Here is a 13,515-nt window from a genome sequence, read left to right on the forward strand (position 1 = left end):
TTTCAGAGCAGGGCTCAACCCATATGGTTGGTATGCTTTTGTAACGGTTAACCAGACTGATTTTGAGGAGCGAAATATTCTGAATTAGCGGCCAATGCAATTTTAATATGGCCAAAGATCAAACAGATTACAACAGGTTTAGATCAGCAATGCTTTACTGGCTTGTATAGTTGTCTGGTGTAAAATATGATTGTCAACTTTCTTAAACTTTAACAGATTCTCAGCATTCTTAGCACCTCAGGGACCCGAAATGCATGTTTTCAGTCTAAGTCAGGTAGTCTCGCTCTTGTAGGCACAAGAGTACACAGTACATGTAAAAAGCACGTCTTGTTAAAAACTTTCCAATGTCCATTCTCCTCTTTCGGTGTAAAGTGGGCAGTCCTAATCCTGGGCTTCCTTCTCTCTGTTGGAGAAACTCACCACAAGAAAGCTAACCTAGCCTTTGCAATGCTAATTTCCATTAGTGTCTATTTTGTAGTGTTATGCCTGAGTTAAGCTAACAGTGGTGTACATTTCCTTTCCTTTCCTTTCCATACTGATTTTAAAACTAAGATTACAGTGGCAGTTAAACAGTGAAATATATTACAGTTAATCCTTCAATAAACATAAATATATGTAAATGTTAGTAAACTTTAAATATAGCCTAAAGGCCTTTTCACTCTGATTTACTCAAACGATTTATTCAGATGTCCGTAACTGAATTCACAGATGTAACTGATATCTTGCATAAACAAAAATACAACATTATTTGATTTAAATGGATTTTTGCGAACTTTTACAGGCCACATTAACTCACTCGACCAACCACTGGTGTCTATGGCGTTGGAATATTAAGAGAGACTCTTATTTGTCCCACAACGGAGAAATGTCACCTCCGCATTTAACCCATCCGTGAAATGAAACACATACCCTAGGGGGCAGTGAGCACATTTACCTAGAGCGGTGGGCAGCCCTATCTGCAGCACCCAGGGAGCAGTCGGGGGTTAGGTGCCTTGCTCAAGGACACCTCAGTCATGGACTGTCGGCTCTGGGGATGGAACTGCTGACCTTCCGGTTATAGGGCCAGTTCCCTAACCTCCACCCCATGACTGCCCCAATAGCAACAATTGGGATGATGTGTCCAAGCAACTGGAGCTTTTTAAACACCAAAGGCAGCTCAAATGGAGCTACAGCATCTGAACAGTGTGTGGAAGCACTAACTCTGGTGTTAAACAAAACAGAGTCCTTAGTTTTAGTGCGGTTTCAGGCATTTTATTTTATACACATTAAGACGCCTGTTCCCACTTATATATCAGTACTATATTCTGTAGTGTATGTAAAGATGATATTTGTCAAAGATTATTCCAAGACTGCAAAATACACTCACCTGACAAAAAATGAGTCACCTGTGACTGAAACGCACCTATTTGCATGTAATGCCTCCATGATTAAATGAGTGATTCGATTTGGCATGGACTGGACACGTTTCTGGACATGTTTCTGGATGAAGGTGACGTCTACCCACTCTTGCATGAAAGAATTGCAAGTGCAGTCAGATTTTGTAGATGCCTTTCCTGGCTTCTTACTCATTGTTCCAGGTAGTCCCACAGTTTCAAGAGGATTTAAATCTGGGGATTTTGCAGTCTAGTCCAGATGCGTGAATGCTCCTGAATGCTCATCATGCCAATCATTCACATTTGCAGCCCTGTGAAGGTGAGAATTGTCATCTTGGAATACAGGGATAGGAAAGTTATGTTCCTTGATGACATGACAAACCAAAGGACCCATTTCAAGCAAAGGACCAACCAAAGGACCCATTTCACTGTAATCAGAACAACCAGAACATCACAGAACTCCTCCAGCTTAAACCACACCTTGCACGCAGTCCTCATTAAAGGCTTCCTGAGGTCTATGATGAACATGATGCCCAGTATGACTCACACACAGGCAGAAACAAGATTCATCTGACCAGATAACACATTTCCAGTCATGAAGAGTCCAATTTTTGTGTCTCTTTGCCCACTTTGCAACTTTGTGAGCTGAATTGAGCAAAGGCGTCTTGCGTGCCACGCCACTCCATATGTTCATGGTGTGCAGCTCCCTGCGGAGTGTTCTTTCGAAATTGGTTGTGTTGACTTCTAGAAGCAATTCTTGCCTGGAAGCGAAGTGATTTTTTATTCACAAGCCATGAAACAAGCCAGCGGTCCCTGTCCGTCAGTTTCGTCTTTCGTCCACAATTCTATGAGAATTTCCTCTATTTTCCATGCATTGAACAAGACATTCACTGCATTGTACCACCTCTTCTCAATCTATGAATCCTGTCGCACACCCTGCAGGTACTTATAGCTCATCCTTGTGCAACCCTATCCACAGGAGCCTGAAGTTACTACCAACTTAAACATGCAAGGTGACTCGTTTTTCTGTCCGGGGAGCATATCTTGTTCCATAATTACAGAATGCAGTTCAGTTGATGTGTACATGTATGGATTACGGCAGGATTTTCATCACTTCTGGCAGATCTATACGAAGTTAATACTGTAGGTATTACATGTCATTTAGAGCTTCAGATGTGCCTCCTTATGTATGATCAGCTTTTTCCTCTCTGTGTAAATGAGTTCATTAGCACAGAGGAGGTTAAAGCCCATGCTAAACAGAGACACTGTATGAGTCTTGTTGCTCCGCATGAGTGTTTTCTGGATTATGGCTTTGTGGGATTCTCTCTTCACATTAATCTGCTTTCGTTTTTTCTTCACCACGTCTCTCTCTTTCTGTCTATTATTCGTTCTGTTTTCCCTTCCTGTGGAGAATGCGCCCTCGCACACACATAAACACACTCACTATACGTGGGCATATACACACAATCACACACTCAAACACACACCCACACAATGTGACAAATTATCAGGCACAAATAACCTGCTCGTCTCTCCAATCACTCCGTCTGCTCTTCTGAAATGTTTCCCCCTGCATATGTGTGTGTGTGTGTGTGTGTGTGTGTGTGTGTGTGTGTGTGTGTGTGTGTGTGTCTGTGTGTTGGTGTGTCTGGTTCATTAACTCCAACAAAAACAGTCGTGGTCTAGCCAAGTAAAACTAGAAAAAGTGGCTTACTGTGCATATATGGGGGTCTTTTACACTTTGTGTGTGTGTGTGTGTGTGTGTGTGTGCGTGTTTTCAGACATCTTCAGAACAAAAAGTCTCGAGTTCGTAGGAAAACCAGAGAAAAACTCCATGTTTCATTTGTTTAAAACTTAAGACCAGCGCAACACACACTAACACACCACCACCACGTCAGTGTTACTTCCGTGCTGAGAATGATCCACTACTCAAATAGTACCTGCTCTGTGAGGGTCCATGGGGGTCCTGACCACTGAAGAACAGGGTAAAAGGTGGCTAAGAAAGTGTGCAGAGAAACAGATGGACTACAGTCTGTAACTGTAGAACTACAAAGTGCACCTATATAGGTCACAGGGTGGAGGTTCGGGAACCGGCCCTGTGACTGGAAGGTCACCGGTTTGATCCCCTGAGCTGACAGCACATGACTGAGGTACCCTTGAGCAAGGCACCTAACCCCCAACTGCTCCCTGGGCACTGCGGATAGGGCTCCGGGCAAGTGTGCTCACTGCCCCCAAGTGTGTGCACTCAATAGTGTGTATGTAGTGTTTCACTGCACAGATGGGTTAAATGCAGAGGTGACATTTCCCCATTGTGGGACTAATATGGGTCTCTTAATCTTAAAGTGGTGCTGATTAAATGGACAATGACTGTAGAACCAAGGAGGTGGTCCTAATGTTATGCCTGATCGGTGTGTATATTTACTTAATTTAAAAAACAAGTATTCTAATTCTAGATATGTACAAGGATTATGTTATGTTATGTATTTAAACCCAATGCATTAATTGAGATGGTAATAAGCTAAAAATAAATAAAATAAACTGTATCATTTTTAAATAAAAGCACGTTATTCAAACAATATTACCAAGACTCGGGGGGTTTAGTCTATGGGCAGAGACTTATATTAGACACACCCCTGCATTTCAGACTGCATCCGTGCCCCTCACGGCCATATGGTGAGCAGTTAGATCCCACTGTTTTGAAGTAAACGTGTTCAAAAGGCTGAAAATCGGTGTGGTGCATTAAGAATTATCATTACTGAAACACAATCTCTGCAATTAGTTTTTTTTTTGTTTTTGTTTTCATTAAAAAACATTAAGACTTTATGTGTATAAATGTTCAAAGCATTTGTCAGTCATGTACTGCAGCTCAGCTGGCTGTTTTCTACTAATGCCTCACCAGAGTGTCTCTCTCTCTCTCTCTCTCTTTCATCCTCTCTTCCCTTCCTGCATTTCCATTCATGAAGGGCTCTGTTCTAAGAATCAATGAGCCACTGAAAGCTCTGCCAGCGCTGCGGCCAAACACAGTGATGGGGCACAACAGAGCTTGCAGAAGAGGGCACTGTGCCACATCAAAAAACACTGATTAAGAATGTGCACACACACACACACACACACACACACACACATATAAACACATACACATAAATGCACGCCCACACATGCAAATAATGAATAATGCTCATAGAGAGAATATAAATATGCAGCGACTTCATTACTTGCAGCTTGCTTATTAACTTCAGACCCCACGCAGCACAAAGGATCTTTTGTGTATGTGTATATGTGCGTATGTGCCTGAAGGGAGGAGCACACATTAAAACCATGAGTGCTTATGGATTTGCTTGCTGTTCCTTTGACTGACCCTACACTTTTTATTTTTGTAATTCTGCCTGGCCTGTGTGTGTGTGTGTGTGTGTGTGTGTGTATGATCCTGAGGCTGATGCTGAAGATCTATATATAGTTCAGTGAGAGACTCAGCTTATGTCTGCACGGCTGGTTATGATTGCTGCTTTATATCACTGCATGTCTGTTGCCACTGAGGCTGTGGACTTGATGCTCTTCACAATTAACAGAGTGTGGAGGAATGATGAGGAACCTATAGTGCAAATCAGAGTGTGTGGAAACAGAAAGGCTGGCTGCCTTTCACGATTAAAGGGATTAAAGTTCTCTGCATCGTGATTGATGGAGGATGTGCTGTAGATACTTCTATATAGAACCTCTCTGAAAAGGGTTCTGTATAGCACCCAAAAGGGTTCTTCTATTGTCACGATGTCAAGCCTGTAACAACAAAGGAACCGTTTTGGATTCTATATAGAACCATCTTTAGCACATTCATGCACACTTTCAATCTGAGGAACCCTTTCATCATGCAAAGAACTCTTTAATCACCCAGTGAGTTCTTTGAGTGTTCATGGTTCTATGTAAAACCATTTTCTTTACTAAAGAACCGTTGAAATACCATCTTTTTTAAGAGTGTACATAAGAGGTTTCTGTTAAAGGGCCCATATCATGGGAAACTGAAGTGTCCTCACTTTGTTTAACATACAGAGCTTGATGTAGTTGAAAACCTGCTGAAATTAGCCTGTTTTGATTTCATTCGTTTTGGGGTATCATGAAAACATCTGTGCATTTACACCTATCAGCCTATTTAGCCTACAGCATTTTAGCCCCGCCCCCTAACACTTATACTTCTACATTTCTACGCTCATTGTGCATTTTATCAGCCCCACTGACCATATAGGAGTGTACTCTGTAGTTCTACAGTTACAGACTGTAGTCCATCTGTTTCTCTGATTCCTTGTTAGCCCCCTTTTACCCTGTTCAAATAATAAAGTTCGATAATAAAGTTGTATTATGTCTAATAAAATTTTAACATTTCACATAAAAGGCCTTAATATTTTGAGTATAAAGTTGTATTTTCTAGAATAAAATCATATTTTGAGAATAAAGTCGTACTATTTTGATAATAAATTGTAAATTGTAGGTGGGCTGCCACAATGCACTGGGGCCTCGGCTCAGGATCGATCATTATTTCACAGATCTCATTATTTCCTGTGAAACTACATACCCTCTTCGTATGGCACAGAGATGGCACCACCGGTGGCCGCGTAGAGAGTTTCCTCCAAGTCCGTCTGATTCTTTTTTTTAAATAAACGCAGTTTCTTATTCATATTCGTATTCCTTTACTGGTAAAACAGATACGATAGTGTCCTTTTAGCAACTCCTCAACGACCCTCATTTTAACACAAGTTGCTCATTTCTTTTTGCAAACCCTTTAACCACAACATTGCTAGTTTTCCTGGTAATATCCCACTTTAATGTTGTAATTCTGTGACTTTATTCCGAAAATATTACAACTTTTTTCTCAAAATATTACAATTTTATTCTAGAAAATACGACTTAATTCTCAAAGTCTGTTGTTATTATTATTTCTTTTTTTAAAAGGCCCTAAAACCCCGTCATATGTATGTGTTTCAAAGAGAAGAAGAAAAAGAAAAAAGGGAGAAATGGAAAAAAGACAGTCAGCTAGCAGAAAGACAGACAAGCTGCGTTCCAAAGCCTAGGCTGCTACGTCATAGCAGGCTGTTTCAAAGTGAAGATCCTTCATATACAGCCTAGAACTGCACGCTATGTTCGGAGTGAGTTCAAGCACACGTCAGATGTTTCCTTCCAGGCCTTTTTTCAGGTACCCACAGTTCTCTGCGCATGAACATCACAGAGGAAAAAAATAAACAGCATCAGGGAAATGGCTGAAATCAAAGCTCTTGGAGCAAAGTTTAATTTAAAATGTAAGTTGTTCACATCCTCGAATTCATCTTCGTTACCTTATAAACTGTAAAGTCGTTGATTAATTAAAGCTTTCGTACACATATCGTATTGTATATATCTAGTTGATCGTGAGATAGACGAACTAGACATATATAGTGAGATAAGAGCATCTTCTCCATTTCCATGAAGAAATGAAACAGCAACAAACAGAATGCAGCGGGCTTGGATCACGGCTAGACAGGTAGCCAAACAGTCAGAGCATGAGTGTGTGTGTGTGTGTGAGTGTGTTCTCACTGTTTTGGGGCAGTGCACGTAGCGAGCGAGGCTGATGATGAGGTCATGAGTGATGGGGTCCACCATGTTACGGAAGCTGGCATATCGGTACAGCACATCGTCGAGAGACGTCGACTCCATTCCTAAATCCTACAAACACACACATAAGGATTAGCTTTGGAATCATAATATATGAAGAAACCAAAACTATCAGTACATTGTTTTTTATTCGACGTTCTAGATACTGTGTGGCACTAAATCAAGTTAAACAGGCCTAATTGTACCCTCTTTGTAATGAAACGTACAGTTGGTGAGTTTCATTAACCCTATTTAATCTCGCCACTGATCTATACAGAGACTTGGATGATGTTCCCTTTAACTTGCTGGAGTCAATCGAAGTCAATCTGTATGTGTCTTAGTGATACGTACGGCGATGTACAGCTATGTTCACTGATGCCGCTTCGTACATGCAAACAGCAATACTACCCTGTTTGTCTACTAGAAGATACCGTCTCCTACATTCTGCTTTACATGTGAATTACCTTCACATTCGCAACTATCTGAAATGGTCAGGACTGGTCAGTAGTGTGGTTGGGTTCTGCGCTGATGTGCACTGTGGAAATGCAAGAGCCTGTATGGCAGCAATTTGCAATGTGGACTGGGTCACAGCGCTCCTCTTTTACTTGATTGTGTTTGTGTTTGAGAGAGAGAGAGAGACAGAGAGAGAGAGAGAGAGAGAGAGAGAGAGAGAGAGAGAGAGAGAGAGAGACAGAGAGAGAGAGAGAGACAGAGAGGGACAGAGAGAGAGAGACAGAGAGAGAGAGACAGAGAGAGAGAGAGAGAGAGAGACAGAGAGAGAGAGAGAGACAGAGAGGGAGAGAGAGAGAGAGACAGAGAGAGAGAGACAGAGAGGGAGAGAGAGAGAGAGACAGAGAGAGAGAGAGGGAGAGAGAGAGAGTGAGAGAGAGTGAGAGAGAGAGAGTGAGAGAGTGAGAGAGTGAGAGAGAGACAGAGAGTGACAGAGAAGAAAGAGAGAGAGGGAGAGAAAGAGAGAGAGTGACAGAGAAGAAAGAGAGAGGGGGAGAGAAAGAGAGAGAGAGAAAGAGAGAGAGAGAGAGAGAGAGAGAGAGAGAGAGAGAGAGAGAGAGAAAAGAGGGAACGAGCAAGATGAAAAAGAGAGGGGTTTTATATATATAAATATATATGTGAAGAGAAAGACTGAAAGAGAGAGCATTAGCATCAGTATTAGCATTAAAATGGAAGTCAGGCCGGAAAAACACGCAGCCCAAAGAAAAACATGAAACACACTTCCACCAATCAAAGCCGAAGGAAGGCATATCAGAGAAACGAGAGGAGCGCCTGAACCGCTGTGTGTGTGTGTGTGTGTGTGTGTGTGTGTGTGTGTGTGTGTGTGTGTGCGCTCCAGGGAAGAAGGGAAGTGAGGGTCAGGGAGGGAGCACTGCATGTGAATGAAGTGGGCGCTCACAAAGACCCAAATACATAATAATCACTCCTCTACCTGCGTGTGATCCAATTAAAGGCCCATCTGTTATAATTCTCCATTCAGTGTTTTAGCGACGCACTGATCTGATATACTCACACCGGAATGGGTCTCTTTAGACATCACACGACCTGAATCAATTTCAGTTATTAACCAATTTTCTGCATCTTGATTTCTATTCCATGGCCCCTGTGTAATCTATAGGGGTCCAGTCTTATCCGCAGAGGACTGGAGTAGCAGCAGGTTATCATTCCCGACAAGCCGGAGCACAGATTATTCCTCATTTAATCAGTTGGTCTCAGTTTTGATTGACATTCAATAATTAACCTGATCAACTGTTTGAAGACCAAGACCAGCTGATTAATAAGCAGAATCAGGTCAGGTCCTACTTTTTTGTTGGAATGAAGACCTGCAGGCACACCGGCCCTCTGTGGATGAGACTGGACACCGCTGCTTTAGCCAGTCTTTACAAGCAGCGTTCGCATTGAATTTGACTCAAACAGACACATCAGATAGGCTTTAGTCACATCCTTAGACCTACTACTTCATGATTCACCACCTAATAGGTGCAAAAAAAAAAAGACAGATGTTTGCAAATTTGAACACCCTTGATCAAATTATGATTTGACCGTTTTCTTAATAAAATAAAAAGCGAACATGATCTCTACAGAGGACTTAAATTATAGTTTTTGTTGACCCTGACTGACCCAAAAATCTGCAGACAAGAGCCAACCAGCACAGGCTTGGCCAGACGGAGAATCTGCGCTAAAATCGGGGTAAAAGTCGTGTAGCGTAATCCCAGCTTCAGAGGAATCATGTGCGAGCCATGGTCATTTGTTTCTGGTTGAATTTATTAGTTTTATCTTTTACAGTTGAATTGTGTTGCCGAGTTATAGGCTCATGTTGCCTTACAGCAGAGTGATCCCAAGCTATACCACAGAAGAAAAACAGCACTGGCATTTAAGAGGGTAACAATTATAATAGAGAGAATTTGGTGGAAACCATCACAACTGGTATCTGGTGCATCCCGAGTGAAGTATGTTGGGAATGAGAGGCATAAGGCTTAACCGATGGACACACCCATGAAATGACAGAGCTCTTATTCTGATTTCTAGTGTTTTAGAGAGTGAAATGGCCAAACCAGTCTGTGTAGTATGTAATTAGAGGTCAGTGAAATCAAATTTAATGTAATTTAATGTATTTTAATGTTTACCCTAGAACCGAAAAAGTATATAAAACCTGAAAATACGTGTATCATCACAGCCCTGGAATCAGATCAGTACTCTTTATCGGTCAGGTACTGGCATCAGCAGAGACCAAAGCTGAATCGGTCATGCCCGGTTTTCTGTTCCGAGTCTATTCTGTGGCAGTGATGGATATTTGCTGATGGATATTTGGAGATTGGCTTTGCTGCTGAAAAACTGAAAGTGAAAAGCAGAATCTTATAAGAATGAGGACAATTATGCATATAGAGGAGGCTCGTCTGCATTACTCCACACACACTAATGAATGTATGAGCTTATGAAATATTCATGCATCGCTCCGTCCTCTCGGGCGATCAGTTTCTGATATACAGCAGAGCTTTATGTGAGTGAGTGTGTGTGTGGTGAAAGGGGGGCAGTGAGAGAGAGAGAGAGAGAGAGAGAGAGAGAGGGTGGGGGGGGGGGGGTCAAGAGCAAAGAAAGCCATGGACCCCCTTCACTTCCTTTTAAATCCATACTTTACATGATGCCAAAGCACTTGCATTAACCAGCCAGAGAGAGAGAGAGAGAGAGAGAGAGAGAGAGAGAGAGAGATAGAGAGAGCGAGCGAGGGAGAGAGAGAGAGAGAGAGAGAGAAGAGAGACAAAGAGAGAGAGAGACAAGGAGAGAGAGAGAGAGAGCAAGCGAGGGAGAGAGAGAAAGAGAGAGAGAGACAAGGTGAGAGAGAGAGAGAGCAAGCGAGGGAGAGAGAGAGGAGAGAGAGCGAGCGAGGGAGAGAGAGAGAGAGAAGAGAGACAAAGAGAGAGACAAGGAGAGAGAGAGAGAGAGAGAGAGAGAGAGAGAGAGAGAGAGAGAGAGGGAGAGAGAGAGAGAGGAGAGAGAGAGAGAGAGAGCAAGTGAGGGAGAGAGAGAGGAGAGAGAGAGAGAGAGAGAGAGAGAGAGAAAGAGAGAGAGAGAGAGAGAGAGCGAGACAGAGAGAGAGGGCAGATAGACAGAGAATGGTCCAAGAAAAACAGACAGGAGACAAAAAGGTATAGAAGCGACAGAGAGATGATGAGAGAAAGAAAAAGTTGGAAAAAACTCTCTCTCTTTCTCTCTCTCTCTCCCTCTCTCTCTGGGGGAAAAGGGGGGAGGGGAAGTGAGAGAGAGTTCATTGTGAGTGAGTGATTGAGTGTGTGATGCTGGCTGAGTGATTCGAGCGATCGAGCCTGATTTACTATTCGCTCTAAACACCACCGAGGCGCGCACACGCACACGCACACACACACACACACACACACACACACACACACACAGAAACGGCGGGCGAGGAGAGGCGGGGTAGACGGATGAAAGTGTGAGCGTGTACGTGTTTCATGTGTGTGAGGGGAGTTAGTTAGTTTAAAAGGCTTCATTGACATTCTGCATGGCTGCATGCCTTTATCAGCATTTCCCTCCGGTCTCTCATAGAAGATTCGGCATCGATGCACAAAACGTCATAATCAGCCTTTTAAACAGACTATAAATGTTATGGACATGTAAGGGTGGGCAATACGATGATACTTACTGTGATGAATTATGTCACAATAAGACTTTAAGAGCATATCATGGATGCCAGCAGTACTTTGCGTACACTGACCAAAAAAAGAGCATATTTAGTCCTGCTTAACTGGATTTAGTGCAGCGCAGTGGATAAAACACTGACTAACACTAGTCTGTACTCATAGACTTTAAGAGTATTGTTTAAATCTGGCTCCAACTTGTCAAACCTCAGAAAACGAAATATCACAGCATACAGTGTATCGTAAAAACTCTGATTGTGATGATATATTTATTCCATATCGCCCATCTCTATAAGCATGGACATACACTAGGTCTAAGGCCGGCATGTCAAATCGGGGATCTTCTGGGGCCTAAGTGCTGCGGAGATCAGCGTTTACCCTCATCTATAGCTCTGAATTCAGCTCATGATGGCCCTGCTAATTAGGTAAGGAGTTGAATCAGGTGTGCTGAATGAGGCAGTGTGCTAAAGTCTGCAGTGTTTTGGCCCGTGGGGACTGGAGCCTGACACATCTGGTCTAAAGGCATCCGAGAAAATACGAGCAAATGATTTGTAAAGTCATTTGTCGAGGCAGTAGGCAGTTACAATAAACCAACAATTAAAAAAATTACAAACAGACCTATAAACAAAAACAATATTGTGAACTGATGTCCGTATTAAACTCGTCAACCTTTAGATCTTACTATTCCTGAATTTCTCACTTGTAGAGTTCAACTGGCAATACGATCTAGAGGCACTAAAATATGGAACAGGTTTTCCCATTTGGCAAAAAAAATATTCTTCTTTCAAATATTACAAACTGTGTTTAAAAGATCATTTAATATCTGTACTATAGCTGTTTTCCCCCATATGTACTGTTGTTTACATCTATGTTTTATTTCTTTTCACTTTTCATAGACATCACATTGAGATGTCTATTCTTACAATTACTCAGGAGTCAATATGGGTGTATAAATCTGCATCATTTCACACACGTATGTATCTATTAATGTCATTTATATATTTATGGACGCCCTTGTGCACATACACAACACACATCTCCTTTTTTTTAATTTTTCAGGTTTTGAAAGTACCTGTTGCCCTTTACACTGCATGTAAATTACATTTAGCATTTAACAGACGCTCTTATCCAGAGCGACTTACAATGGACCAAAAAAGTGCCCCAAAATTACTTGGACAAAAAGTCTGGTTCCATTGACTTACATTAAAAGTAGAGTGCATTTTTTCCTTCACCTGTAAATTTTGGAGACAAGGTTTTCTTCCAACAACAGCGATATGCTTGTGCATTTGCATGTTTTTGTTTCATGCGTTATGCCGATATTTAAGTTATTTCACATTTATGTCATTATTGTTTCGTACCTTATTCTGTAATTTCCATAATATTGTGAAATTTTAATATAACTTAGGTGGAGGTTTTATATAAGCCTATTAGGTTTTTTGCCTCTCCCTGTACTGCATCTTATGTTATGATTGTATATTTGTGTATATTTTAAATTGTGAAAAAAATAAACTACTACTACTATCAATTAGTTCGCTTGACCGTGTCCAAAGCTCTCCTCAAGAAAGAAAGCAAATCCATGCAATGAACAGAGCGAAGTTCTTCTAAATGTAGATGGATGGCTAGGTAGGTAGGTAGGTAGGTGGGTAGGTGGGCAGGTAGGTAGGTAGGTGGGTAGGTAGGTAGGTAGATAGATAGATACTTTATTGATCCTGAAGGTAATTTAGCAATATTGTATTCCTCTCAGCAACATATTAATAACCTATTTACAAACAAAAACTTTGGTTAAACTGCATGTAAGTTTATATATGTTATTCTAATGTTATGTACAGGCTTATAGTGGTAAAAACTCAGTTACTGCTAGGGTTACACTGGTACAGATACTGGGTGCACGGATTTTGGCCAATTAATTAACGGTACCTTGAAGCATTTCCTGATGTGCTATTGAGTGCGCACCAGTAGACAGAACTTAACCAAAGCAAGCAACATACTAGCGGTGCTGACTGACAAACGGTAGTAATAAAACCTGTAATGACAGTATTTCGAGGGGAGGCTGAAGTAGTGTGTGTTATACCAGCTGGAATAAGGTATTAGTTTCATTGATATGCCACAAATAAATGCAGATAACACTACTAGTGCTAGCAGCCCTTTACCAGAGTGGCTGAGAATAGAGTTCTTTCAGTAATTACTCGTCTCCTGCTAGTCAGGTACAGTCTGAGTTAATGTTAGTCCAGGTTTTTATTGAATGAGCGAACATTACAGCGGTAAAAGGAAGAAACAGCCAGCCTCTTAGTTCAGAAACATACTCAATGCAAACACTTGGTCCTGACATTATATGATAAGTTCCACGACTAATAGAAAAC

General features: G+C 41.6%; 1 protein-coding gene across 3 annotated transcripts in view; it reads right to left on the bottom strand.

Moving 5' to 3' along the window:
• LOC108430414 (leucine-rich repeat-containing protein 75A-like) overlaps window positions 1–13,515 on the bottom strand; it is a 34,388-nt gene that overhangs the window by 17,559 nt on the left and 3,314 nt on the right. For all 3 annotated transcript variants that reach the window (XM_017702884.2, XM_037533202.1, XM_037533203.1), the window contains one exon: window positions 6,933–7,061. In XM_017702884.2, coding sequence (XP_017558373.1) covers window positions 6,933–7,061 — 129 coding nt within the window. The remainder of the gene's footprint in view (window positions 1–6,932; window positions 7,062–13,515) is intronic.

Source organism: Pygocentrus nattereri, chromosome 23 (assembly GCF_015220715.1).
Source record: "Pygocentrus nattereri isolate fPygNat1 chromosome 23, fPygNat1.pri, whole genome shotgun sequence".
Taxonomy (NCBI): domain Eukaryota; kingdom Metazoa; phylum Chordata; class Actinopteri; order Characiformes; family Serrasalmidae; genus Pygocentrus; species Pygocentrus nattereri.